The following is a 27,521-nucleotide window of genomic DNA, read 5'->3' as shown; positions in this document are numbered from 1 at the left end:
CAATAGCCACTTTAACAAGATGGCTCCAAAAGTGCTGTTTGGCATCAGTCCTCAGAAATTAGAATTTTCCAGCACTTGTTCTAAGAAGGATGGCTGAACATGGCACACCCCGCAGGCCCCTCTTAATGCCTTAAAGGGGCAACTGCAGGCACCATGGGAAGCCTCCTCATGCCGACACAAGATGACTCATAACAGTGCGGGGAGAAGGGTTTAGAAATTGGATCCCTCTTGCACCACTCAGGGCAGGCAGGTTGGCTAGTCCCTGGGCCCACCCTAGCTGCCTGCACTACATATCTGATTTGACAACGCCCTGCAGGAGGCGTTGCCTGGAGGGAGAAATGAGTAAAACCATTGATCCTATGATTCACAGTCAACCCTGCTGGAGTCTAACCAAGCAACAAACTTGTACTGAGTTCAGACTTTCTGCAGAGCACTGGACCCTCAGTGGAGAGTCAAAGAAAACAGAAGACATTGTGTTCTCATGCCTGGCCCTGCCATCTGCAACTGCGGGGCTATAGAAAAATCTCTGCTCTGCACCTCACATTCCTTATCTGAAAGTGGGGATAATAAGATGACCTACTGTACTTTCCTGGGCTGTTATAAAACTGAGTAATTAACCAATAAATGTAACTTACAATAGGCACTCAATACAGAATGAATGGTGTTGATTTTTTAAAAGTTCAAAGTCTGAAGTGAATAGTATCTATAAATACACAACTGTACATGGTAGGTTTTTAGCAAATAATTATAAAATGTTAATTGACCTGTAATATTAAGCAACTTACAACAGAAAAGCCAATCATGTAATGCTTCATAGCGATCATTAATAAAGGCCAGATGCTGCAGAGAAAAAGAGGCCAGTTATCAGATGTGTGATCTTTGGTAGGTTACTTCTCTTCTCTGGGCTTCATATTTCTTTGCTTATAAACTAACAGTAATACCTGCTTCATAGGCTGGTTGGAAGGATTGAATGAGATAATGCATCTACATGCACTTTTAGCCCAGTTCCTAAACCACAGCAAACACTCAGTAAGTGGTGACTTTTATTAATTTATGAACTAGTGGAGTGAAGAAGGAAAAACAAAGAGGGATTTTCTGAAATGCACTTACCTATAAGCTAAAATCACCAACTGTGCTCTAGCCAGTTTGGCTCAGTGGATAGAGCTCAGCCTGCAGACTGAAGGGTACCAGGTTTGATTCCGGTCAAGGACACATGCCTGGGTTGCTGGCTCAATCCCCAGTAGGGGGCATGCAGGAGGCAGCCAATCAATGAGATAGTTAAGTTAGAAAACTAGGTTGGGAAAGTTGTGCTTCAAAAGTAGCAGTCATGTTTTGATCAGGAACATTAATTCAGGGTTTACCTCCTTTTCCTTCATGATTTGATTATCTATATTTAGGAGGCGAGAGACGGTTAGAAGAGAGAGGTGTTTTTTGTTTTTTTAAAAAAGCTCTAACTTCATTAACTGAATTCCACAGAACTGGGTGAGCAATCTCTCAATAATCCTACATCAATACAAGAGAAGTTGTAACTAGTTCACTTAGTATAATTATAGGGCAGCTTTCTGCCAGATTTTAAAGATAGACTTTGAAATATGGTGTGTGTTTTTTCATTTGCCTCCTGCTGTGTGTAGGGAGCGGCTCAGGCTCTTGGGATACTGGCCAGAGCTAAGCAGAGGCCAACTGGAGAGAGGCACCAAACTTTGCTTCTTGTTGTCCTGTGCCTGAACTGCTGAGAGCACAGTTATCTTATCAGAATGCTCTCCAGCAGAAAGCTCAGGGTCTAGAGTCACTATCTAAACTTTCCCATCTATAGATGAGAGGATTGCTAAAGCCATGGACCTGGTAAGATTATGGCAAAATGTACAACACAAAGTTTCAGCTTTTGCATTAGAACAATAGACCCCCAAAGTATGGTCCCAGACCGGCAGAGCCAACATCACTGGGAACTGGTTAGAAATGTAAATTATTGAACCCCACCCAAAAAATGATTAAGAAATTCTGGGAGTGGGGCTCAGAAATCTATGTTCCAACAACAACCCTCCTGATAAATATGAAGCACCCTAAAATTTGAAAACCACTTCTCTAGGGACATGATGTTGAAAAGCATTATCCAACTAGCTTTGTCCAGGAGATGAGTGTTCCAACTTTTAAAGAGAGATTTGCATATGTATATATGCATATAAACCTCCATGAGGTATATCCAAGCATTAAGACCTTACAGGCATCTTCAAACTACGGCCCGCGGGCCACATGCGGCCCGCAGAGGAGTCTGATCCGGCCCACCAGGTTTTTTGGGCAGTGAGTGCAGCCAAGGTGTTACAGTAGGAATTAGTAGTTCATATAGTCCGGCCCTCCAGCTCTCTGAGGGACCGTGATCTGGCCCCCGCTTTAAAAAGTTTGACGGCCCCTACTAGCAGAGCAGCATTAAAATCCAGGCTCGGCCACACAACAGCCATGGGGCCTTGGATAAGTCACTTAACAACTCAGTGTGCTGGTAATGTTCAACAAACAGCTCTAGAGGGAAATGCAGTGCTTGCTGATTCCCATGGTGTAAATACTCACATCCCACCACAGCTAATTTCAGGCTACTAACATCATGGTTGGCCAACTCAAAAAAAAAATTATGAAAATTTAACATTTGTTCTCATAAACCCATGTGACCTACAACCAGCACACCACTGTCTCTAGGACTCAATTTCCTCATCTGCCAAATGGATGCATAATAGTATTTAGACCACATAAGGCTGTAGGAATGTTGGAGTGAGAAAACAATGAGTGGACATTTACTGAGCAATTATATGTTCCAGGCACTTAATATGCATTATCTCATTGAATCCTCATACCCATGAGATAGGTACTATTTTTCCTTCCATTTTATAGAGAAGAAAACTGAGCTGAAGGTACTAGTCCAAGGCCACAAACAGCAAGTGGGAGAATCTGAGTTTGACTCCAGAGCCTGAGAGTGAGAGACATGTGCATAAACCTCTTAGCACAATGTTTGACCAATGGTGCTGCTCAGTAACTGGCAGCTACCATGACAGAAATGAACTTTCTAAAAGCCTCTCCCCGGTGGAAGTGGGGATCAGCAGTTTGGGCTGAATGAAGCTTCTTGTCACAAAAACATTCGTTTTCTTCTGGCAGGAAGTGCCAGTGTCTTAGTCCATTTGGGCTACTATAACATATACCATAGACTGGATGACTTATAAACAACAGAAATTTATTTCTCCCAGTTCTGGAGGCTGGAAGTCCAAGGTTAAGGCACCAGCATGGTCACATTCTGATGAGAGCCCTTGTCCTAGTCCATAGCTAGTGTCTTCTCACAAGATGGAAAGGCCATGGGTCTCTCTGGGGTCTTTTTCAAAAAAGCACCAATTTCATTTGTAAGACCTCCACCCTCATGACCTAAGCACCTCCCTAAGGCCCCACCTAATGACCATCATCTTTGGGGGTTAGTTTCATCATCTGAATTTAAGGGACACACAACATTCAGACCATAGCAGCAGGTTGTCTGATGGGAGAACCAATTGTTAACTACTCATGGAAGAGACAACGTGAGTCTAGCTACTCAAGAGCCACAGATAACACAGCAACTCATGCTCATTTTAGTGGCACTGTAAGCTCCTCCTCTCCCTGGATCAACTTGATGTATATTTTTTCCAAGTTTTATCTGTGTTTCTATACATCCATATACACATACATATATACACATATATGTTGCTTTTATTGGGCCATACTACACATACTTTTTTAAATTTGTGGGGGTTTTTTAACCTAAGAATATATCATGGACATCTTTCTGATGGCAGTCCACACTGATCTATCCATTCTCTTTAGATCTCAACTACTGCATATCATTCGACGGTAGTTACATACCATCATTTATCTAACCAATCCCTGACCAAAGGACTTTTAGGGTATTTCCAGTTCTTCACTATTATAAACAACCCTGCACTTAACAATCTTTTACATAGATGTTTGCATATGTCTGCAAGAGAAATCCTAAAACTAGGATTAGTCAAAAGGAACACATAGTTTAGGTCTTTATCAATGTACCCAAGTTGCCTTCCTAATATGAAATGTTAAACTCCCAACATTTAAGAAGGAAAGTGCCTGTTTGCCCATCTCTCACCAACATTGGAATCCCTCTGATGTTTTTTAAAACGTTGTATTGTGAAATTTTCTAAATATAAATATAGATAATATAATAATGAACCAATGTACCAATCACTTGGATTCCATAATTATTCATATAAGACTAATCTTACTTCATCTATAGCCCACTCATCAAGTCCATATCATCCTCTTAATAGGTACTTTTTAAAAAGATAAGGACTATTTTTTTAACATCACCTCAATACCATTATCACATCTAAAAATTCCTTGATATCATCAAATATTCAGTGTTCAAATTTCCCCAATTGTTTTATAATTTTTTAATAATTGGTTTGTTGAAATCAAGATCCACAAAGTTCCACACATTGCATTTGGTTGGTATGCCTCTTAAGACTTTTTTAATCTCTAGGTTACAAATACACACACACACACACACACACACACACGTCCTCTTTTTTCCCTTGCTATTGCACTTGTCTTATAGTTTCCCATTTTCTGAATTTTTATATCCCTATGGTATCATTTAATGTGTTTTTCAATCTTATAGTAATTCCTGTGATATGTATATATCACAGTCACAGGGATTATGTGTGATATATACATGTATATCTTTAAAAGTTAAAACTCTCATCGCCTAGACAAAACTTGTAGGTTAGATGTAGAGCTATGCTGTCCAATATAGTAGCTACTAGCCACATGTGGCTACTTAACTTCAAATTTAAATTAATTAACAGTAAATGAAATTTAAAATCTGGTTCCTCCCTTGCATCAGCCACCTGGCGAGGGCTCAGTAACCACATGTGGCTACTGGTTGCTTTATTAGGCATTACAGAATAGCACATTTCATCAACATGCAAAGTTTTGTTGGACTAAATGCTTCTAGAGGCATAACTAGGTCCTCCGGTGACTGGTAAATTATTCTTTCTCCTATATGCTCCAGAGCAAAGATGAACACCCTGAAGTTTTATCACTAGGCAGGCTCGGGTAAAGCAAAGGAAGGAACTGGCATACACCAGACTCTGCTCCTGTCTGTTTTAAGTGGCAGCTGCCTGTGTTTACAGAAGATGATTAGATGTTTGTAATAAATGCCTCAGGTATGTTTGAGATTCTGTGGTGCCAAAAGGTCAGCAGATTCCCAGCATGTAAGCAGCCTGGATCCTTTTCTGCCTCCGCAGAGGGAAATTGAGGGAATCAAGGCTAATCCGTAAGGCTTAGTCTTGCAATTATTATAGGACATGTTCTTTCCAGAATATTCCTAAACATTCCTCCTTGCCCAAAGGTTCGGGTGCTTCTGGCTGGAGCCTTCTTCCTGTGTCTCTGTCTTGGCACGCGTGTAATGAGCACATTTCATAGCACACCAAACAGGTTTCTCTGCTTGCTTCTGCGACACTTTGCAAAGCCCAGAGGTGCCGTGGCAAGGCAGGGAAGGTGAGCAGCTGCAACTGACAAGGGAGCGGTCTGGCTCGCTGAGCACCGTGGCAGGACCACCCCAGGTTCCTGAGAAAAGCTCAACCAATCTATGAGGAAGTGGATTCTATGGGGCCCTGAGAGGAGATAGTTCAGAGAACAAAGCGTTCAGTGAATATGAGGTTAGGCGGCCATCATTCAGGAATCCTTTTCTTCTAAAATTACTTATTGGGACAGACACTGTGTTTGCCACTAGGCTCGGTGGTGAGCTGGATAAAAGCATCTGCCCTCGCCAAGTTTATAGTCTGGTAGAGGAGGCAGATCCATGAACAAGCCCCTTCCACACCATTTGACAAATAACTGTGATGGAGGTGCTAGAGAGAGTCATAAATGTACATGGCAGGGATCCCTGACCCTGATGTGGACACTCAAGGACATGATGTTTAAGCTGAGACCTCAAGGACAAGCAACAGTTGGGCAGGAGAGGGAGAGGGTGGAATTCAGAAAGAATATCCTGGGAAGAACTGAAGGAGTGAGCATGACTGAGGCATTGGTAGCACAAGATGATGTTCTGTTTGGCTGCAATGGGCTGTGTGAGAGGAGAATGGCCGGAGTCAAGAGTGGAGAGAGAAGAACAGTGAACCCCAGCTATGTGAGCTGAAGCAAGTCATATCTTCCTGTGCCTCAGTTTCCTCCTCTACCAAATATGCATCGCCATTCTTACCTTGCAGTGCTGTGGTCAAGAGCCCAATGTCAAAACAGATGCAAAAGGATTTTACAACCATGTCGTAAAGTCCCAGCTGTAAGAAAGACAATGGTGCTAGTCTAGGGGCAACCTTTCACCTCTGGAGCGAGTGTCAGTTAGACAGCAAGCTACCTGATAGTGCTGGAACATGAAAGGCAGTAACACACAGGTCTTATGTCTTCCCAACGCCATATTCAGTGACATCAGGCTGGTAATCAAAGTAGGAGTATTTATACCATGGAAACTGACGCAAATCAGAGCCCCGAGCCCTCAGCTGGTTTACCAGCACAACCCTTAGTGAGGACAAGAGTAATAAGAAGAGGAGGAACCCTGGGACAGCAATTACCAAGGAATGTCCACCCACAAGAAAAAAAGATTTTTGAAAGAGTGACTCTATCACATTTTCTTCCCTCTGAAACAAGCCCATCAAGGCCAGGCCTTCGGGAAGAGAGCAGGAGGGCTGCTGCTTCATGCTGACCCACTCTCAGACGTGCAGGAGGAGTGTGACAGCCAGGTCATGGAAATGAGCTGGAGCCTCTCAGATCAACAGCTGCTGAGAGCTGCTTTCTTTGGCTCAAGTGGCCAGCAATAAATTGGATTTCAATGTTCTGAATAGGCAGAAAAAGATATCTCCTTGCTCCCTTCTGCTCCCTTTCCTACCAGCTGGCAATTTTTGTCACTCATCGTGGTGGCCTGCAGTAGAGATTATAGACTTGATGTAGAAGACATGTGGGGGCGGGAGAGTCTTCAATAAAAGGCGTGTCCCAGGCAGGTATGCTTTGGAAAAACTGGGATATGGACAGAGATCCAAGCACATTTTAAATAAGGGATTCTTTTTGTAAAGGATGACCTGGACAAATATTTGTATTTGTGGCTAGTATGCCTGGATACTCTCCAAACTTGGAAAAATAACTATAATAGATGGGCATGTTGGAAACTTTTTTTTTAATTTCTTTATTGATTTCAAAGAGGAAGGGTGAGAGAGAGGGAGAGAAACACCAATAATAAGAGAGAATCATCAATTGGCTGCCTCCTACATGCCCCATTGAGGACCAAGCCCACAACCCAGGCATGTGCCCTGACCAGGAATAGAACCCATGTCCTTTTGGTTCATAGGTAGACGCTCAATCACTGAGCTATGCCAGCTGGGTGGGCATGTTGGAATCTTATGTCAGGAACAGAGATGGCAAAATATCAAAGTTGAAATTATGGCTAAGTAGAATGGTGAGGTTTAATATTGATTCATTCATTTATTCATTCATTCAACCAATACTTATTGAGTGTTTACTAGGTGTTGCTAGAATGTAAGTCCATAAAGGCACACATTGTGTCTGGCTTACTTATTATAGGTGTTTGGCATGTTTTTGTTGAATGAATGAGTGGATTCCATTGCTTTATCAGGTATTAGTAGTTTAGATGAATAATCATAGACCTTGCAGAGTTCAAATCTGGTGAACAGGAAGACAAGTAAACCAGCAATTACAATACAAGGTTATGAGTTCTCTGATAGGAGAAAGATGGAGCCCAATGGCTCACAAAAAAAGAGACCAAATTCAGCCTTCAGGAACAGTAAAGGCTTTCTGAGACAAAGATGCAGAAGACAGAGGCAATGCCAAGGATACTGTCTCCTATCTGGATATAACCTTAAGGGAAGAAAGAACTGTCCACACCTCCTACAATATCTCACATTCCTAAAAGGACTATGGACTCTATCTCAAAGTGAAAAATGATTGCAAAAACCGCTGAGACACTTCTATAGCTTAATCATAGAAGACAGTTTCCATATCTCAGGGACTTCCAGAAGGTTTCCTTAAATTCAAGCTCTCTACTAGAAAATATGACCCTAGTAGGACAGATGACATGTGATCTTTAGCATCTTTCTAGTATACAGACACTCACTCCTAACATGGGGTCCAACTCTATATGCAGGTAAGGTATTTTTTCTCCAAGGTTATATCTGTTCCATTTGGTATAAATAAAAGGAATGATCTGAATTTTTATTTAAAAGAGGCAGGTAAATTGCAGATTTGCAGAAGGTCTTGAGATGAACATCTTGGCTTCAAGGACAGCTAAACTGAGAGAGAAGAGTTCTCACTTCCCAGGCTTGCTGCTTTCAACAAGGGTCATGCAGGGTTTTCCCATGGTACTACCAAATTAAAATGCAAATATGTGTAAATACAGAGAAAGAGAGAGAGAGAGAGAGAGAGAGAGAGAGAGAGAGAGAGAGAGAGAGAGAGAGAAGTCTTAACAATGAAGACTAAGTAATCCATTTGAAATCAAGATGTTGCCAAAACCGGTTTGGCTCAGTGGATAGAGCATCGGTCTGCGGACTGAAAGGTCCCAAGTTTGATTCCAGTCAAGGGTATGTACCTTGGTTGCGGGCACATCTCCAGCAGGGGTTGTGCAGGAGGCAACTGGTCGATGTTTCTCTCTTATCGACGTTTTTAGTTCTCTATCCCTCTTCCTTCCTCTCTGTGGAAAATCAATAAAATATATTAAAAAAAAAAAAAAAAAAGATGTAACTTTTTTGACAATAGAAGACAAGCCCAGCCACCTTAACTTTTATCCTCAAAGTCATTGTCCCCAAGGGTCTGGGAGCATTCACAGCCACTTCATTCCTCACCCCTGTAGTTTGGACTGCTGGTGGCACCTGCACCTCAATTCTAAGGAGAACCACACACACAAAAAGTGGAGAAAATAGTACAATAAGTTGCCTTCTACCCATGACTCAAATTTCAATGATTATCTATATTTTTCCAATTTGGTTCCATTTCAAATTCATCACCTTCATTCCTGTAGTATTGTAAAGATACCCCTGGAGAATTGATCATTCACCTTAACATCCCGTTATCTTTAGAGTTGGAAGGAAAGGTTTAAAAAAATCATCTCTTTGCAGTTGAGGTTCTGTGCTTCACTCAAAGACACAAGTTTCTGTGCATCACATCTCAGGGTCAACTCCAGCACCCAGACCAGATGGCCCCATTATCTGCTGTTTGCCTGGGTCATGTTGTTACTAGTCATTCCTCCTTCAGCTCCAGAAATCTTTACATGGGGATGAAACAGAGCCACAACTTGAGGAAGAAAGCTGTGACCATGTAACTAAAGCTTTATTTTCCTAAGCCAAGGGAAGAGGTGAGGGTGGGAGGGTCATTGACTCATCTTTTCTACTTCTGCATGGTGGATCTGGCTGTTTCTCAAACCATCTGAAAAGAGACTCATGTACCAGATGCCACACCTTTAGCAAAAGCTCACTCTGGAAATGTGGATAATGGAAGGGAGCAAAATTACCTCCTGGGATGAATGTGATAGTTCCTCCCCTTGTCCTTCAAGCTGCCAGTACCTCCAGCCCCTCCTCACAGGTGCCTTGGGCCCTCCTGGGGCAAGCAATGGCAATGGAAATGCTTTGGTTCTCTGGATAATTTCAGTGCTATCTCACTGAACATCTCTGGGACCTGGCACCCAACCCATTTCAAAAGCAACCTCAAGCTATTTGTTAAGAACCAGCATGTGTCAGGAGCCAGGGATATGGCTATGAACATGTCTTGGATTACCTCCTATGATGGGGGAATAAGATCACCCCAAAGCAATCTCAGAGAAATGTTTGTGGGGGGGAATGAAAGCGTGCTAAAGAGGCTGGTGACTCTGAGTTGTTCTTTCTCTGCCCACTGGTGTCAACTCCTGCTTCATTCACTTTTTTCCTGCTATAGGACCCTGCTGGGAGGCAGCAGGAATCAAAGGAAAAAAGTCTGGCATATCCTAGAACTAAGGGAAAGTAGTGCTTAATTCATATTTTATTAAGAGAGGAAGGAAAGAAGGCCATGCTCACTGACTCAAAGTGTCAGGAGGTGGATAAGGAACAGAACTAGAGAGCTATTATGCCCCAGCTCTCTACCTAAGACTGGAAGACAGAGACTGGGGAAAGGAAAAATAAAGGAGAAGTACATGACCAAAATCACAGAACAGAGTAGAGTTTTAGATACAGAGATAGGGCCAATAATAAGATCTTACTTACATTATTTCCCTTCCCAACTCTCAGTATCTCTAACCTCCCTATTCTTTTCTTCCATAAAAGTTACTTGAACTTGTAATTATATATTTATTTATTTATTTATTATAAGTTTGATTTTTCTTTCTTCAAATACACAATGTTTGGCATAGTTAAACAAATTAAATTCAAAAAAAAATTATTGAACGAATGAAAAATAAGTAGGGTTGGGAAAATCAGGCCAGAAGTGTAACAGCAAGCTCCTTACGCTCCTCTTCTCCTTTGGGAAAAATCTCTTAAGTTTCCTTGTTTATTGAAGTGATTTGGCCAAACTTACAAAATCCAGAATGCAAGCCAACATCTTACTTGACTCTAATATCCGTGTTATGTTGCACCTTAGTACCTTCCTGAACAAGTAAAATTCTCTATGAAAAAAGAAACACATTGATGGCCTCATAGACTGTCCTCAAATTTGAATGCCCACATTCAGGGTTTCACATGTAGGAAGATCACAGTAATGCGTGCCTCTGGTGAACTCAAGATCCCAGGCAGCAGATGGTCTGGGCTTGGCCAAGAGCAGCCAGATCTGATTCTGTTGAGTTCTTTCTCCATAGCAGAGAAGGGAAAACGTGCTCAAGGGCCAGCACTTTCTAATATACACTCCATTGTCCCCAACATTACTACTCCAAAAGAGTTATGGGAGGGAAGGAGGTGGGATGGCTCAGCTGGCTAAGCAGAGACTAGGAAGTTAGGATTCAGGACAGTTAGTTGACCCTTAGTCTCGCCAGTAGAGTGAAATCCTGGGGGAAGTCACCTTTACCTTACCCAGCATTCCCAAGGCTTGTTCTGCTAATCCTGCAAAGTGGTCCAGATGCAAATACAAAATCACATCAGCAGAGTAAACCTTCTGAGAAGCCAGTCAGTGCCTTTGTTTAACTCAGTGTTTCCTGAGTTTATGTAAGTATTGCACATTTTTTGAATGTGTGTAGCACCAAATTATTAAAGTTCAGGGCAATCTGAAAAATATAACCAAACTCCTTTTTTTTTTCCAGCTCATACCAATAGATCTGATTTCAAATTATTATCAGTCATATTTATTAATCTTGCATGCATCCTTTTTCTCTATGAATGGTGATTCTTGGATGCTTCTTGATTAATTCACAGATTCACTCATCCATCAAGCATTTATTAAACACTTGTTTATGTTCAGGACTCAGAGATAAAGATAAAATAGGCGCTTCAGACATAAGTCTGGAATTCTCCAACAGAAAATTCATAGCCCAGTGAATGATAACTTGAGCCAAAGGCCAGGATGTTTTTCCTTGGCTCCATTCTGCAGTGATGGGTGATCTCATGACCAGCTCAGGGAAGCAAGCAGTTAGCTCAGCATGTTGGTTTTGGCCTCACCTGATGCCAGGACTAGAGAGAATTGGGCCAACTCCTTTCTAAATGAGTGGGAAGTGTCACTAGAGCATGATGAAGAGCTGGTCACATAGTAACAGGCTGTGTTCTCACCTCCAGCTCACTTTTATACCCTTGTGTGCCTCACTGAGGTGGTTCTGCTTTACCTGGGCTCCCTTCCTCTCACCCAGTTATCAACCACATGCCTCCTTCACTATTTTCCAATGGGAAATAAACTCAGGGCTCTTGCCAGCTAGACCTCCTGCTGTTCTAAAGTCTGATGTTTGAATATTCCATTGTTGCCCAGTTTTGTTGTTTCTGGGTTTTTAATATGTGTTAGTCAGGACTTGTTCCATTTCAAGTGTCAGAAAATAACTTCGAGTAGTTTAAGTCATAAACACCACATTGGGGATATGGTCTCATTTAACTGAGTATCCTTCAAGGACAACTGGATCTAGATATTTAAATTTTATTGGCAAGGCTTCATTTATCCAGTTACCTATCTATTTACCTATCTATCTCACTATATCTCTGGTTCTGCTGCCTTTGGCAGCTATAAGCAGAAAGGTATGTCTAATGGTTGGGAAATATCACCATTGTAGTCCACAGCTCATAACTCAAGGATCATGATCCAAAAGTAAGACTAAGTTCTTGGCATCTATATATCAGACTTCAAAGATGATTTGAATTGACTCTGTTTGGAACACATGCCTGACCTATATTAATCACTGTGCTAGGGGGATTGGGATGCTCTAACTGGCCTGCCTGGACTGCATAACTGTGTATGTGGGGGGGAGGTGGGGGGGGGGAGTTTGAGACCAAAGTGAATGACATACCCATCAGAAGAGCAAAGAAGGGCATGAGTGGGGGGGGATGGGGAGTACTGGGGGATAAGGACACATATGTAATCCTTAATCAATAAAGAAATTATTTTTAAAAGGAAGAGCAAAGAAGGGATGCTTGCCATAGTTTTACTATTAACATTCATTAACTACTCCAACATAATTCTACTATGAGTATCCCCACATGCCCCTGCCTCCTTGTTTCTGGGTTCTATGCATTATCCCTCCCAGAAGCATGGCCCTTGTGGCTTTCAGACCCTACTAAGTTGACACAACAATAGAAAATTACAGGAGCATAGAAATCTTGAGTCTTTTGAATCTCAGAAAAGGAAAGCTTTTTAGGTACATACTAGCTTCCATTGAATTATCTGACTTTCTGGAAAACACAAGAAAGGAAGTGTGATAATGAACTGGCTGTGAGATCTCCACTCCTACTTCCCCCTTCCCTGCTCCTGCCTGCACTTGGGAAAACACTTACGGATGATGAACACTGTTACCAACAAGACAACGGTGATTGCTGATGTGGCACTTGGAGTCATTTTCCCTTGAGAGAACAGCTGAGGACCGGATAGAATCAACCAGCTGAGTCTCTTCAGGTGCTTAACTTTTATGTGAGGGCTCTGGAGCTCAATAATTCATGCTAATGCAGCCAACAGCAAGCAAATTATGTTCACACTCTGTTCCGATTTTGATTACAAAACAGAGCCCCCAGTGAGTTTTAGGATGGAAATACACACTTAGGTGACTTCAGCTGGATGAAGAGCCAGGCTGCTTTGAGGTCAAATCATCCTAAGTCAGTCTCGGGGCTGCCATACACAAGTTGTGTGACCTTGTGTTATAACATCAAAGACCTCACAACCTCTGCTTCTTCAATAATAAAATGGGGTGTTCCATCTACTTCATTGGGTTTTGAAATCATATGATTGGGATAATATATGCAAAGTGCATTTAAGCAAATGCCAGAAATTTTTCTGTGGCTTGCCAGAACAACGATAATTGTTCATGTCCTTCCCCTTTTCAGATTCTCTTCCTCCCCTTCCCTTCCTCCTCCTTCATAGTGTGGAAGCAATGTATGGGTATGAATGTAGAACTGAGAATACAGGAGAGGGGTTGTCCAGAATGAAGAGAAAGAAGATGAAAAGAGCCTTTGTGTTAAAAATAGAAATTGTAAATTTTCACAATACTTACTTATATTGAGGGGAGGTTGAGAAAAGATGATGGGTTTGGGAGGGCAGAGTAAATACACTAATGATAGCCATTTTACAAAGTTCAATGAGATAATCTATAAGTTAAAAAAAAAAAAAAGCATTTTTCTTTTGGATATCACCATGGCCCTGTAAATACCCAGAAATCAGAATCATTTGCAGGAAATACCCCAAGTTCATACTGTGAGGTTTTACAGGCCTGAATATACGTAGTGTTTCATTACACTGGGGCATTTATGCACTCAAGTGGTCCAGTGGCTTGGGAATATATGACTACTACTGGTCATGTGGAGCAAAAATAATGTATAAGTTTAAATCAATGGAAAAGGTATCAACCATCAACAAAAAGAAACAATTATGAATTAACATCCTAAGCAAAGAAAGTACCACAGTTGGCACTTGGTGTCAGAAAACTGGAGATTAAGTATGTTTGACAACACATGTTGTAATGTTATGGGCTCTCTCCAACTCCCACTGGACAGTCCACCCAACAAAACCATTGGCACTATCTCAGGGTTTCAGAGTCAATGCATCTTCGAAGAGGTTTAAACATTTAGTGTAATTTTAGTTTTATATACATGCTCAGTAGTCATTAAAATGTGTCCAAAAAGTTGGTTGCATAGTTTGCCAATCCTACTCAGCTTGGCTTATTTCCTTCCCATATTTTTCTCCCATGTCTTTCACTTCTCATCCCTGAGTTTTATTTATTTTATTTTTTTATTATCCAATTACAACAGGCAATGCAATCAATTTGTTGTAGAAAAGTTAGAAAACACAGCAAGCACTTAGGGAAATAATTTTTTTAGTACCAGTATTCAAAAATCTCACCACTTAGAAATAACCCCTCTTAAAATGTGGGTGGATAGCCATGTAGCATTTAGCATTTTCCCCAGGTAAAAAAAAAGATATATATGTATTTATAATGAATGTTTAGTCTACAGAACTGTTTTAACCTCTTCTGTTATACTTAACAGTATATTCTGAGTATCTCAATGTTATTAATTATAGATCAACATCATCAATTTTAATAACTGTAGGGTATTCCATTGTATGGGTGCATCATAATTTATTCAGTCAATTCCATTTATCCTTGGCCCTGTAAACCTCCTAGTACGCACATCTTTGATGCTGGTTTGCTGAGGATGAGCTGTGTTCCTGTGGTTTCCTACCCGCTTTGGGTTCCTCTTACTGTACCCAGGGACCAGCAGGAAAGCATACTCTACCATCCATCAGCAAGGTGCTGCTGCTCGGTCCTGGCTCTACCCCTAACCTGCTTGAAGTTCCTTTTCAAATGAACATTGCAGACCGGAAGGTCCCTGAAGAACAGAATGAATGTTTTCTTACATCCCCTTACAAAAGCAAGGCTGCCCCAGGAGAGAGGATTGTTCACCCCAGTGCTGGCAAAGCACAAAGGAAAGCACAATCCCTGGTGACACTGACAAGCTTTCCCTTAAACCTACCTAATTAGAACTTTCAGTTTGTCAAACTGACTTCCAGGAGACCAGAGTGAGGTCATTTCTGTGTGGAGAAACCATTTCAATTAGGGGAAAGAAGGCATTTGACTGAAATAATTATTTAGACAGACAACAGAATGATGATTCTTTAGGTACATTTTAAATATTGATGGTTGATTTCTGACTAAGGATGTGTCCGTTATACTTCCAAGAGATGCAAACACTGGTAAGGGTTAGTTTCTAGAGAAGGCTGAAGACCAGTTCCACTGCATCACCCTCATGTAACACTCACTTTCTGTCTTGGGGATTTTTCAGCCCAGTTTTCCTCCCATTGATACTGAGAACTCTGTAGAACTGATATCATCTGTCCTCCATGATAGGTGATGATAATAAGGGAGATCATTTATTGAGCATATACTAGGTACAAAGCTACAAAGCCATAAGCTAAAACTATTATGAATATCACTTATTCCTCACAACTCCCTAACGAGGTGGGTATCCTACTGTCACCTCATTTTATAAATGAATGAGGTTTAAGAAAAGAGTAAATAGCTTGAGCATGGTCACACAAGGGGGAAGAGGTGGAGCCAGAATTCACAGTCCGTGTCCAGACCCCCGGAGTCACTGACTCACTCAAGTGCGTGTAGCTGTGGAGTTAAATCCAAAACCCTATCCCTGCATAGTGGTTAAGAACAGGAGCTCTAAACTCAGGTGGCCCGAGTTCAGATCCCACATCTTCCATTTCCCAACTGCGTCACTCCAGGCAAGTTATTCAACTACTCTGCGCCTCAGTCACCCTACTTAGAAATGGGCATGATTAGAGTGTCCATCTCAAAGATATGGTCCACAGGTCATCTAATTCTACCATATACTAGTAATTCTACATACAAGTCACCACCTAACTCTACTCATTCATAACAACCTCCTTTGTGGTAAACATTGCATTCAGTGTTTACAGACCCACAAGATGATCTGTATTTAGCACTTAGAGTACATTGGGAGGGTTTTGTAGTTAATTATTAATATGATTCATTCTGTTCCTCCAGCCTCTAAGCCAAGTACATGTTTTATTGGCAGGTGCCTCGAGCAAAGGCCTTATGCAACTACCGAGGACAGAATCCCGGTGACCTGAGGTTTAATAAGGGAGATGTCATCCTCCTTCGGAGACAGGTGGACGAGAACTGGTACCAGGGGGAGATCAATGGAATCAGTGGGTTCTTCCCGGTTAGCTCTGTGGAGGTCATCAAGCAGCTGCCCCAGCCACCCCCACTTTGCCGGGCCCTCTACAACTTCGACCTACGAAATAAGGACAAGAGTGACAACCAGGACTGCCTGACCTTCCTCAAGGTAAGATTCTGAGCAGCCACCAATGTCACAAGTGACCATGGAGACACTGTGCAGAACCTGGAGTTGTTTGCTTAATATTTGGTTATATTTTTAAATTCTATTAAGTGTGTATATCTATGTATATATGTACGTATACACACATACGTGCTTGTATATGCAATGTGTGTGTATAATTCAAACTACATAGACATGAAGTCACTAGAGAAATCTATTAATAGCAGTTTGATAGAAATCCTTACGCCTTTTCTATTGCAATTATGAGAATAAACATTTACACATTCACTCATTCATTCATTCATTCATTCTACAATCACTTTGAACACTTATTTTTTTTACTTTTTAAAAATATATATTTTTACTGATTTCAGAGAGAGGAATGGGGAGGGAGATAGAAACACCAATGACGAGAATCATGAATTGGCTGCCTCCTGCATGCCCCCTACTGAGGATCCAGCTCACAATCCCAGCATGTGAGCACCTATTCTTTTCAGGCGCTGGGGATACAGCATGAACAAGTCCCAGTCCCTGCAGAACAGTGGGAGGAACAGACATGTGGACAAAAAATCACAAACACAATTTGATAGCGTGCTTACAAAACTACAATTATTACCTCTTTATCATGTATCTGTAAGGCTATTCTTACCAACCAAGTTCTCACCACCTAATTCTTCTCATTTACAACCATCTATTTTGTTGTAAATGTTACATTCAAGACACTCCAAACACACACCATAGCATAATTATGCCTTTAAACATAGCAAACCTCTTATAAGCCCTGGCCAGTTTGGCTCAGTGGATAAAGCGTCAGCCTACAGACCGAAGGGTCCCGGGTTCCATTCCGGTCAAGGGCACATGCCTGGGTCACAGGCTCGATTCCCACTAGCGGGTGTGCAGGAAGTGGTTGACCCATGATTCTTCTTTATCGATGATGTTTCTATCTGTCTCCCTCCCTCTCCCTTCTTCTCTGAAATCTATAAAAATATTTTTTTAAATATGTCTATCATTAAAAAAAAAAAAAACTTTCACAATATATACTTTCCAAGGACATCAGTCACCCTAAAAATGTTTTGCCTGCATTCTTCTACTAAACTTGTCTAGACTACTTTAATTCTATGTGTTTAGTATTTCTTATTCCTTCAAATTTCATCTAGAAACCATAGTTGGGATGGCTTTTATTCTTTGCTGCTTATGATAAATCACATATAGGAAGTGGCACTGTCACACTGGCTCGGGAAAGGTCTGTTTTGTAGGACATTTTTATTCCACCACTGCCAGAGACAAGATTTACTTCAGATCCCCTCCTACTAGATAACCTCACTGCCCTCCACTTTTTGAAATACTGATCATTCTTGTCTTGGCACTTCCAAGCGAGTCCCCGAAGGAAGGTCATTCTGTGGCCCAAACTGCACAGGCCATATTTCATCTACAGTCAGGGGAAGGACAGTTCAATTCCACAGGCCTTTTCTCAGTGTTCACTCTGTGCCAGGCACCAGACACTGCTCTGGGGACGCAGCTGGAGGAAGACATAGGCAGGGAGCATCCTCTGCTTGGGGTTTTTGGGGTTTGTTTTTGCCCCTCTCTGGGACACTTAATCTACCAGCTCATTCATTCAGTAGGCCCATTCACGTGCCAAACTGTCCACTGAGAACTAAGTGATGAGTCACTGTTCCTACCATCACAGACCCAGCAGACTAGTGAAGAAACAGACACATAAATGGTAAATTATGACAAGGAACCAAAAGAGAAAAATTGGATTCATTCTGGAAGGGTATGGGAGGTGAAACTGCACTAGGAAATGGCATGTTCTTTCTGAATTCAGTATATCCAAATTAAACATGGACTCAGCATGATCTTTCCCTATGCTTTCTATCTCATTAAATTGTACAATTTTTTTCACACATTCATTTATTTATGAATTCATTCATTCAAGAAATATTTCCCCCATGGCCGATGCTGCTCAATGGTTAGTGTGTTATGCCACACACCAAAGGGTCACAGGTTCAATTCCCAGTCAAGGACACGTGCCTGCCTGGGTTGCAAGTCTGATCTCCTCCCCTGGTCAGAGAATATGCAGGAGACAACCAATCGATGTCTCTCTCACATCAATGTCTCTCTCTCTCTCCCCTTCCCTCCCATCACCTTCCACTCAAAAATCAATAGAAAAAAAATATCCTCTGGTGAGAATTAACAAAAAACAACAACAAGAAGGAAATATTTATTGGATGACTCCTGAAGAGAGGCCACTGTATTAGGCTCTGGGACATGGAAATGAACAAAATAGACCCAGGCTCTGAGCACACAGAGTTTATGATCTAATGGGGTAGATAAGCATTAAAGAAATACTAACCTCTAAATATGTATTGCAAAGTGTAATAAGGACAGAAAAGTTAAGATATAATGCAGTAAATTAACTTAGATTTAGTTTTATTTAAATTACCCAGGGTAATTTAAAAAGAACATGCCATTTCCTAGTGCATGGGTCAGAAGGTCAAAGAGATCAGCGGGTGACTATTCAGGTGTAGATTGATGTAAGGTATGGATGTGGAAAGATGTCCCCGACATGGTATTAAGTAAAAAATCAATGTGTCCTACATTTGTATGAAGTGCAAAAGGAGGCAGAATGAACAGGCATGCTAGGAGTCAGAAGAGTGGTTACCTCTTGCTAGGTGATAGGAAGGGTACAAAGGAATCTTCTATATACTGGCCATGTTTATAACTCTTGATCTGGATGGTGTTCCATGGATATAGTTAATGTAAAAACTCATCAAGCTTCACATATAAAATTTATTTACTTTATTATATTAACTTGTGTATGTTTTTGGAACAGATTTTAAGAATAAGTATGCTTTTTAAAATATATTTTTATTGACTTCAGAGAGGAAGGGAGAGGGAGAGTGAGATAGAAACATCAATGATGAGAGAGAATCATTGATGGGCTGCCTCCCACATGCCCCTACTGAGGATTGAGCCCATAACCTGGTCATGTGCCTCAGCAGGGAATCAAACCATGACCTCCTGGTTCACAGGTCGACGTTCAACCTCTGAGCCACACAGGCTGGCCTAAAAATTAGTATGTTTATATGTACATGTATATATGTGTTCTCTTCATAGAAAAGAATCTGGGAAAAAAGGTGTTAACTAAGGTGCTAACAGTTGTCATATCTATATTGTGATAGAATTTTTTTCTTTGTTTTGCTTATCTGTATTTTCAGATGTTTCTACGTATAACCTTTTATAATAAAAAAAAGTCTACATATAAACTTTTATAGTAAAAAAAAATTGAGTTAAAAGTCACTTTAAATTTGATACACTGAATACTGATAGGTTCTGAAAAATCTTCAAAATCGGAATGAAATTCATTCTTCCTTTTGCTAAGATCGTCTGTCTCCCTATGGCTTTCATCTTGATTTCCTCATCAGATTAATTTAAATGAGAAGACCAGATTCTGCTGGTGATTTAAAATCAGAAACATTTCTAAGTTTTCCTATTGGAGTCCACTGATCCTCCAAATTATTCCTAATTCTCTTGTGTCTTGGTGATCCAAATCCAGCCCTTTATGGAAAAAGATCATCTAGCAGAAGAATGTTGTAAACAAATCATGAAAGAACTCCATGCCTTGTACCTCATACCATCTGGGGCTCCAAACTGATGTCCACTGAGAGCTTTCCCCGCCTGAAAACAGGACACTGACCATGAGACATTTTCTCTTTCAGGATGATATCATCACTGTGATCAGTCGAGTGGATGAGAACTGGGCAGAAGGGAAGTTAGGAGACAAAATCGGCATCTTCCCAATCTTATTTGTTGAGGTATGTGAGCAGCAAGTATACATCTGATTAAGCTTCTAGAAAGGTGCATGTAGCACAGTGATTCCTGAGAGCAATTTCCATTTGATCTGAGGCGTATTCAGAAGTAACTACAGTCTCTCTCTAAGAAAAGATGCCAGATGATAATATCCAGTTCTGGCAAGAGTAAGGGGCAATGGGCCTTTTTATTCTGCTGATAGGAATGTAAATTGGTGTCATCTCTCATATTCAAACTCTAATTCATATCAAGAATGTTAAAAATGTACATCTCCTTTGAATCAGCAGTTTCACATTAGAGAGTTATGATATGGTAATATTAAAATAAGTATGCAGAGATACATGTATAAAATGTGCAAAAATGTTCACCATAGTATTGTGTGAAATAGTAAAAAAAAATACACACACAGAAATAATCTAAAAACATAATAATCTAAAAAGAAACAATTAGAATTTTGTTTTTTAAAATAATGGTGATGAAAATAAATACTTATTAAAAATAATATTAGAGAAGCATATTCAGTATCATGGAGTATTTAGAATTATGGGGAAATGTTTATGATTTATTGTTAAATAAAATAAAGTTTAATGGATATAGTGTTCTAGAGATCTATTTTACAACCATATACTTACACTACTGAACTGTACACTTAGAAATGGTTCATCTGATAAATTTGATGTTATATGTTTTCTGCCAATAAAAAGAAACAAATTGAACTATATAAAACTAGCTTTCCAAATATATGTGTATCCATTAATGGATAAAGAACTAAAAGGAAATGTACTAAAATATCACCAAATGGTAAGATTCTAGATTATTTCAATTTTTTTCCTGCTGGCTTGTATTTTGTAAATCTTCTGAAATGATACATATTGCTTCTTTGTTTTTTAAAGAGGAAAGAACACAAGCAAGGATATTTACTTTCTAACCTCTGTAATCTTCAGCCTCACCTGAGCTTGTAGCAGGTCATTGCAAATTTAAAGGAGAAGATTCAGTGATTAACTGCATTTATTGGATGCTTGCCCTGCATAAAGCAGTAAAAGTGCCCTGGCCGGTAGCTCAGTGGTTAGAATGTTGGCCCTTGTACCAAAGGGTTGCAGGTTTGATCCCTGGCCCCCCAATGGGAGTGAGTGTGGGAGATGGGAGGCAACCAATCAATGTGTCTCTCTCACATCAATGTTTCTCTTTCCCTCTTTTTTTCTCTCCTCTCTCCCTCTCTCGCTCTCTCACTCTCCTCCCCCTTCCCTCCCTCTGTTCTCTCTTCTGCTCTAAAAGATCAATGGATCAGATGCTCAAACCTCAGAAGGTGGGGTAAGGGGGAGAGAGCAACCAAAGGACCTGTATGCATGCATATAAACATCACCAATGGACACAGACACCAGGGGGGTGAGGGCATGAATGGGGTGGGGGGGTTGAGGGGATAAGGACACATATGTAATACCTTAATAAAATAAAATTTAAAAGATCCTCAGGTGAGGATTAACCAAAAACAAAATGAAGTAAAATAAAGCAGTAAAAGTCAGCAGTGGGGAGCTATGAAAGAAGTAAAAGGCATGCTCCCTGACCTCTAGGAGAGTGGGATGAAGACAGAACAGAGGCAGAACTGGAGAGAAGAACCAATTCTTTCATTCATAAGAGTCAAAGCAGGTTCTGAAGGAAATGGTGCATCCAGAATACTGCACAGGTCTCATGGTTCTCTGCACCCCCTCTACGGTGTCAGTGTTGAAGGGATGAAAAGTGGAAAGGAGGGAGGAAGAAGGGTCCAGACAGGCTGGTCTTCTATCTCTAATAAAGTCTCATTCCCAACGCTTTTTCCCCTGCTGAGGCCCCAACCAGATACACCTACCCAATTCTAGTTGTTTAAATTTCACTCATTTTACAAGACTCAGCTAGAAACCCACTTTCTCCATAAAATTTCAGCAACTAGTTGAACATTCATTTATCTCTTCCCTGAACACCTAATGGGTATATTCTTGTACTTCACAGGCCAGCCTACACTCCCTTAAAAAAAATTCATAACAAAGTGAGTGAACGGGAAAGAATTCAGGAGGTTGTCAGAGTAACCAGGGGGAAAAAAAAAAAAAAAAAAAAGCTGGAGAACAAACCTTTCAGTGTGACTCCATCCTAATATTCAATCATTCAACTAGTTTTTAACTGAGGGCCAGCTGTATCAGGTCCTGTGTGAAATTCTAAAGACACAAGATAGACATGGGTCCCTACTTTCAGAATGTAAAGTCAGACATTAATCAAACAATTATAACTGTGATGAATGACACAAAGAATCATTTAAAGAGAGAGGGAGGGAGGGGGAAAATAGAGCAGTTAGGACCTACTGCATAACTCAGTTAGAAGATGACTATAGTTCTGACCAATAGATTGGGGACAAGTGGAAGATTCAAGGACCTTTTTGAAGGTAGATTCTCTGGATTAGGAGTTGACAGAAGCAGGGAATAGGGGAAAGGAAGTGGTTAAGGATCATGCCCCCGCCGAAACCGGTTTGGCTCAGTGGATAGAGCGTAGGCCTGCGGACTGAAGGGTCCCAGGTTCAATTCTGGTCAGGGGTATGTACTTTGGTTGCATTGCGGGCACATCCCCAGTAGGGGTTGTGCAAGAGGCAGCTGATCGATGTCTCTCTCTCATCGATGTTTCTAATTCTTTATCCCTCTACCTTCCTCTCTGTAAAAAAATCAATAAAAATATTAAAAAAAAAAAAAAAAAAAAGATTATGCCCCCTTTCTGATTTGTGTCCCTAGGTTGGTGGTGGAGCCATTTGCGTAGTCAAGCAGCATTTGCTGAAGAGGAACAATTATGTTGATTGGGAGACAGAGGTTGAGATTCTAGGAACAGAGATGAGCTACAACTAATGTGTAGCTGTACACATAGGCAGGGCTGAAGTTTTTGAGGATGAGAGCTCGCATGGCCCCTGCATTATCTCAAAAAGCTTCTTCATAGTTGGGGCTAGGGGAGAGGCACCAATGATCAGATATTTCCCACCTCTGATATCCTTTCCCACCCACCCACCCAAAAGAAAAAAAAACTACATTTAATGATTATTCATTTGGATATTCTCCCCACCACTTCACCTCTGAAACGGGTGATTACAAGAATCCTCAAGATTGTCATCAAGCTAGCCATTGCTTCCTTTGTTCTAATTGCTGGGAGGGGAATAAGATAATCAAGTGGTTGCTCTGCTCTGGGAACCTGGTTTTCAAAAAAGACTTGAAACCTACATGGAGCTTTCTAAATTCTGACTTCTGTCATTTCATTAAGACTAGTACTTGCTGAGGACTCTTTAAATAAGTTCTGCATTACCACTGCCATGCAAAGCGGTTGGAAGGAAGGAACGCTTTCTTATGAGAGTGACATGGAGTATGTGTGTTTTGTTCTTGTTTTTTGCATAAACAGGATCTTTCTTGTTAATGTAGCATTGGATTCATTGAATTGCACCTGGATAAAATGGTGGCAAAACAAATACTGAGCTCACATCCATTCTTGTCAGAACTTCTCCACTAGGGCCTGCCTGGGTTATGTGAATCTTGCTCAGCTCCATGAACCTCAAGGATGTTGTTTCAAAGGAGTGGATGCATATTTAAGAGATGTGCAGACCTTCCCCACCTGAGCCATTAATCACATTGGCAGAGAACAGGGCAAACCAAGAGTCACAGAGGCCCTTTCTCAGTGCTGCTGATGGTGTGTCTCACCTGGGACAGAACAATTGGGTGGAAGCAGGAAAACATTCACTTCATTGTAACTGTGAATGACCCTGAGTAATTACTCATTCAAAGAATGTATATTGTCCTCTTTCTGGATGAACAATGGAGGGATAGGTGCTCTGGGGAATGAAGGACATTGTCCCTAATCCAGAAGGCTGTCAGAACTTGCCTAAACAGTTTCAGTAAATTCCTAAATGGTCTCCCTCCTTCTAGTCTATAATAAAACCTTTTTATGGATTTATTTTTATTTGCAGACAATAAAATTTATTTTTTTGGTGTCCATTCTACAGTATTCAGAATAACACACCACCATCAAGATCTAGAGTGGTTCCAATGCTCCCAAAAATAGGTGATGCTGCCCCTTTGTAGTCAGCTTCTTCCCTGATTCCCACCACGTGGCTAACACTGATTTGTTTTCTGTTCCTATAGTCTTCTTTTTCTAGAACGTCATAGAAATGGAATCAAACAGATGTGGCCTTTTGAGTCTGGCTTCTTTCACTTAGCACAATGCATCTGAGATTCGTTCATGGTGTTTGCATGTAGCAAGTAGTTCACCTTTTTCATTATTGAATCATATTCCATTGGACGGATGTGCCAGAATTTGTTTATTCATCCACCAGTTGAAAACCATTGTGTTTGTTTCCCTTTGTTGGCAACTGTGATTAAAGCTTCTATAAACATTTGCATGTCATTTTTAGAGTGAGCATAAGTTTTCATTTCTCTCCGGTAATTATCTAGGAGTGGGATTGCTGGGTTGAATGCTCTAAGTATGTGTTTAACTTTGTAAGAAACTCTCAAAGTATAGCAGGAAATTCCAAAAGCATAAATCAGATCATGTCACTCCTTTACCTAAATTCTTTCAAAGGCTTTCTTACACTTAAAACAGGAAGCTTCCCAGGCCCTTTGAGATCCAGCCTGTCTCTGTGGTCTCCTCCACCACCTGCTTCTCACTTGCTCTGTTCCAGCCTTCTCTCTTTCTTTCTTGTCTTGCTCTCAAACAGGCTGAGCTTGCCACCACCTTCCTACCACACCTCCCTCTTCTTTCTCCCTCTCCCGCCCCCCTGCCACCTCTTCAAGACCTTTCCACTAATTTATAATCCCTCTGCCTGGCCTGTTCCTACCCCCATCTTCACATGGCTGGTTCCTTCTTGCCATCTGTGTCTCTGCTTAAATGTCGCCCTCTCAGCAGCTTTCCCTGGCTCCTTCCTCCCTCTCCTCCCCCCCGCCCCCCGAATCTAAAGGAGCCTCCTCCTCCAGCCACTATCACAACAGAACATTATTACTAACAGACATTTTCTTGTTTGCTTTGTTTCATGCTGGCTTTGCCATTTGTAAGTCACCTTTTCTGGGCCTCAGCTTTCTTATCTTTAAAGTGGATATTATAATACTTCCTCCCCTACTTGATTCTTTCTTTCACAACATTACAAGTTTCCTGAACCATAAACTACATCTGCTTTAAACTTTTCTCTCTTGATTATTTTAATCACCTGCACATTGTCACTGAAAAGTTCTTAGGTGGGCATATTCCCTTTTACCTCTATAGTTGAATTTCTAAATTATAATGAGATGGACCAGATGTAGTTTCTTTCAGAGGGCAACTGGTGACAGTAATAATGATGCATATTTAAGTACTTGTTCTGGAAAGTTTTATTCACACAGACCCCCATTTTGTCAGCATATTTCAGGTTTCTGGAAGAAATGAATTCATGTGGGCCCTTGGTGGGCAAGGTATTCAAAATGTAATGCAGTCAGTGGTTGTGCTAGAACTAGTTGGCACTAGACTGCAAGAGCTGGTTGTTCTATTTTCAGGAATTTTGCTAGCCAGTTGTTGAACCATTGGTAGATATTTACACCACAGAAATAGGTAGACTCTGCAAATCAGGAATGGCGAGTGAGGTGGTGGCATCTGAACTGGCTTCAGACTCGCCTGGGTAAGACTTAGTTGCTCATATTAGACCAGGAAGACTAACTTCTCACCAAACCTTTTTGTCTTCTCAGCCAAACCTCACGGCAAGACACCTGCTAGAAAAGAACAAAGGCCGCCAGCCGTCCCGCACAAAAAGCCTGTCCCTGGTGTCCTCCTCCTCCAGAGGCAAAGCCACCAACACGCCCAGCCTCCGAAGGGGCCCTGGGTCCAGGAGGAAGGGGCCCGGGCAGCTCTCCATCACGACAGCCTTGAACACCCTCAACAGGATGGTCCATTCTCCCTCGGAGCGCCACATGGTGGAGATCAGCACCCCAATGCTTATCAGCTCTAGCAACCCCTCTGTGATCGGCCAGCACGTGGAGAAAGCAGATGTTCTTCCCGGTTCCTTGGGACAGGTAGGAAGCAGACCCCTGGGATAGGGGCACCTTGGAGTTGGTCAAGTGATTCACACCATGTCACAAGCAAAATTGGATGTTTACTACCAGCTAAGCACTCATAACGCATAATAATAACTGTTTTGTGTGTCAGAGTTGTGATCTATCTGGTCCTTGAAACAGCCTGTGAATTAGGTATGATTAGTATTATCCCCACTTTACAGGTGAGAAGACCGAGGCTTAGGGGAGTTTCATGATTTGTCAAATTCTCACAGATGCTTTGCTTTCTCATGTTAAGAGTCTTAACATGATCCCTTTCCCCTTGAGAATTTCCCTTTAAGGAGATAATGGCACCCATTTTTCAGATGGGGTCCTGGCATCACAATTTGAAATTTACTGGTCCATCCTCCAGAAAGGTACTGGGCATCATGTGGAAAAGAAGAAAAAGAATTTATGAGTCATTGGGTGTTTGGGGGGCTGGCTACATAATTTTCAGGACCCAGTGAAAAATGCTAATGCAGCTCCCTTGCTTGGAAATTAAGAATTTCAAGATGGCAACAGCAGAGTATTAAACAAGTGGAGGGCCCTTCTGAGCACTGAGCCTTGTGTGACTACACATGTTCCACACCCCTGAAGCCAGGCCTGGGTGCTTTCATAGGGAGCATCTAATGAGATACTGTATGTAAAGTGTTTAGCACAATGCCAGGCACATACTAAGCTCCCAATAAGCATTGCCTCTTAATACTGTTCTTAATAAGCCTGGTCACTGAGTTGCCAGCTGAAGGGAAAGAAACCAGGGTGACTATGCACTCCGGAGCAGAAGTACCTCTAACAGCATGTGGCTCTTCAGGCTGAAGGGTACTTGAGCACGTGAAGGGTTGGAGGTATGAGGCAACGTAATTAAGAACTGCATGTTGGGTATTCTGCTGAAAACACTCTTTGGAACCATGCAGGTGGCAACTTGAGAGGACAAACCTCAACTTGCGTGATGCATTTTTTTTAAAGCTGTAAATCTTGTTTTTAAACATGAATCTCTACCTTGGGATTAAATGGCTTAATTGGACTCTAATCCCTTTTTAACAAGACAGGGAGGAGGAGAAAGTCAAGGACTCCTGAAAGACCTGAGTGCTGGTCTAACAGGAAAACAATCACCTTTTATAATACTTCAGATCTTACACCGCTGTCTGGATCGCCAAGAGGCTGG

At 41.3% G+C, this 27,521-nt stretch overlaps 1 protein-coding gene across 20 annotated transcripts in view; it reads left to right on the top strand.

Annotated features, from left to right (window-relative positions):
- SH3RF2 (SH3 domain containing ring finger 2) overlaps positions 1 to 27,521 on the top strand; it is a 103,814-nt gene that overhangs the window by 27,526 nt on the left and 48,767 nt on the right. For 13 of the 20 annotated variants that reach the window (XM_045576475.1, XM_045576473.1, XM_045576470.1 and 10 more), the window contains exons 3-6: positions 14,897 to 15,127; positions 16,230 to 16,499; positions 20,213 to 20,308; positions 26,015 to 26,338. In XM_045576475.1, coding sequence (XP_045432431.1) covers positions 14,897 to 15,127; positions 16,230 to 16,499; positions 20,213 to 20,308; positions 26,015 to 26,338 — 921 coding nt within the window. The remainder of the gene's footprint in view (positions 1 to 14,896; positions 15,128 to 16,229; positions 16,500 to 20,212; positions 20,309 to 26,014; positions 26,339 to 27,521) is intronic. The other 7 variants (XM_036425339.2, XM_036425341.2, XM_036425340.2 and 4 more) reach the window with 4 other exon arrangements.

This window comes from Pipistrellus kuhlii, unplaced genomic scaffold (assembly GCF_014108245.1).
Source record: "Pipistrellus kuhlii isolate mPipKuh1 unplaced genomic scaffold, mPipKuh1.p scaffold_m20_p_8, whole genome shotgun sequence".
NCBI lineage: Eukaryota > Metazoa > Chordata > Mammalia > Chiroptera > Vespertilionidae > Pipistrellus > Pipistrellus kuhlii.
This window is presented reverse-complemented; position numbering and strand designations above follow the sequence as displayed.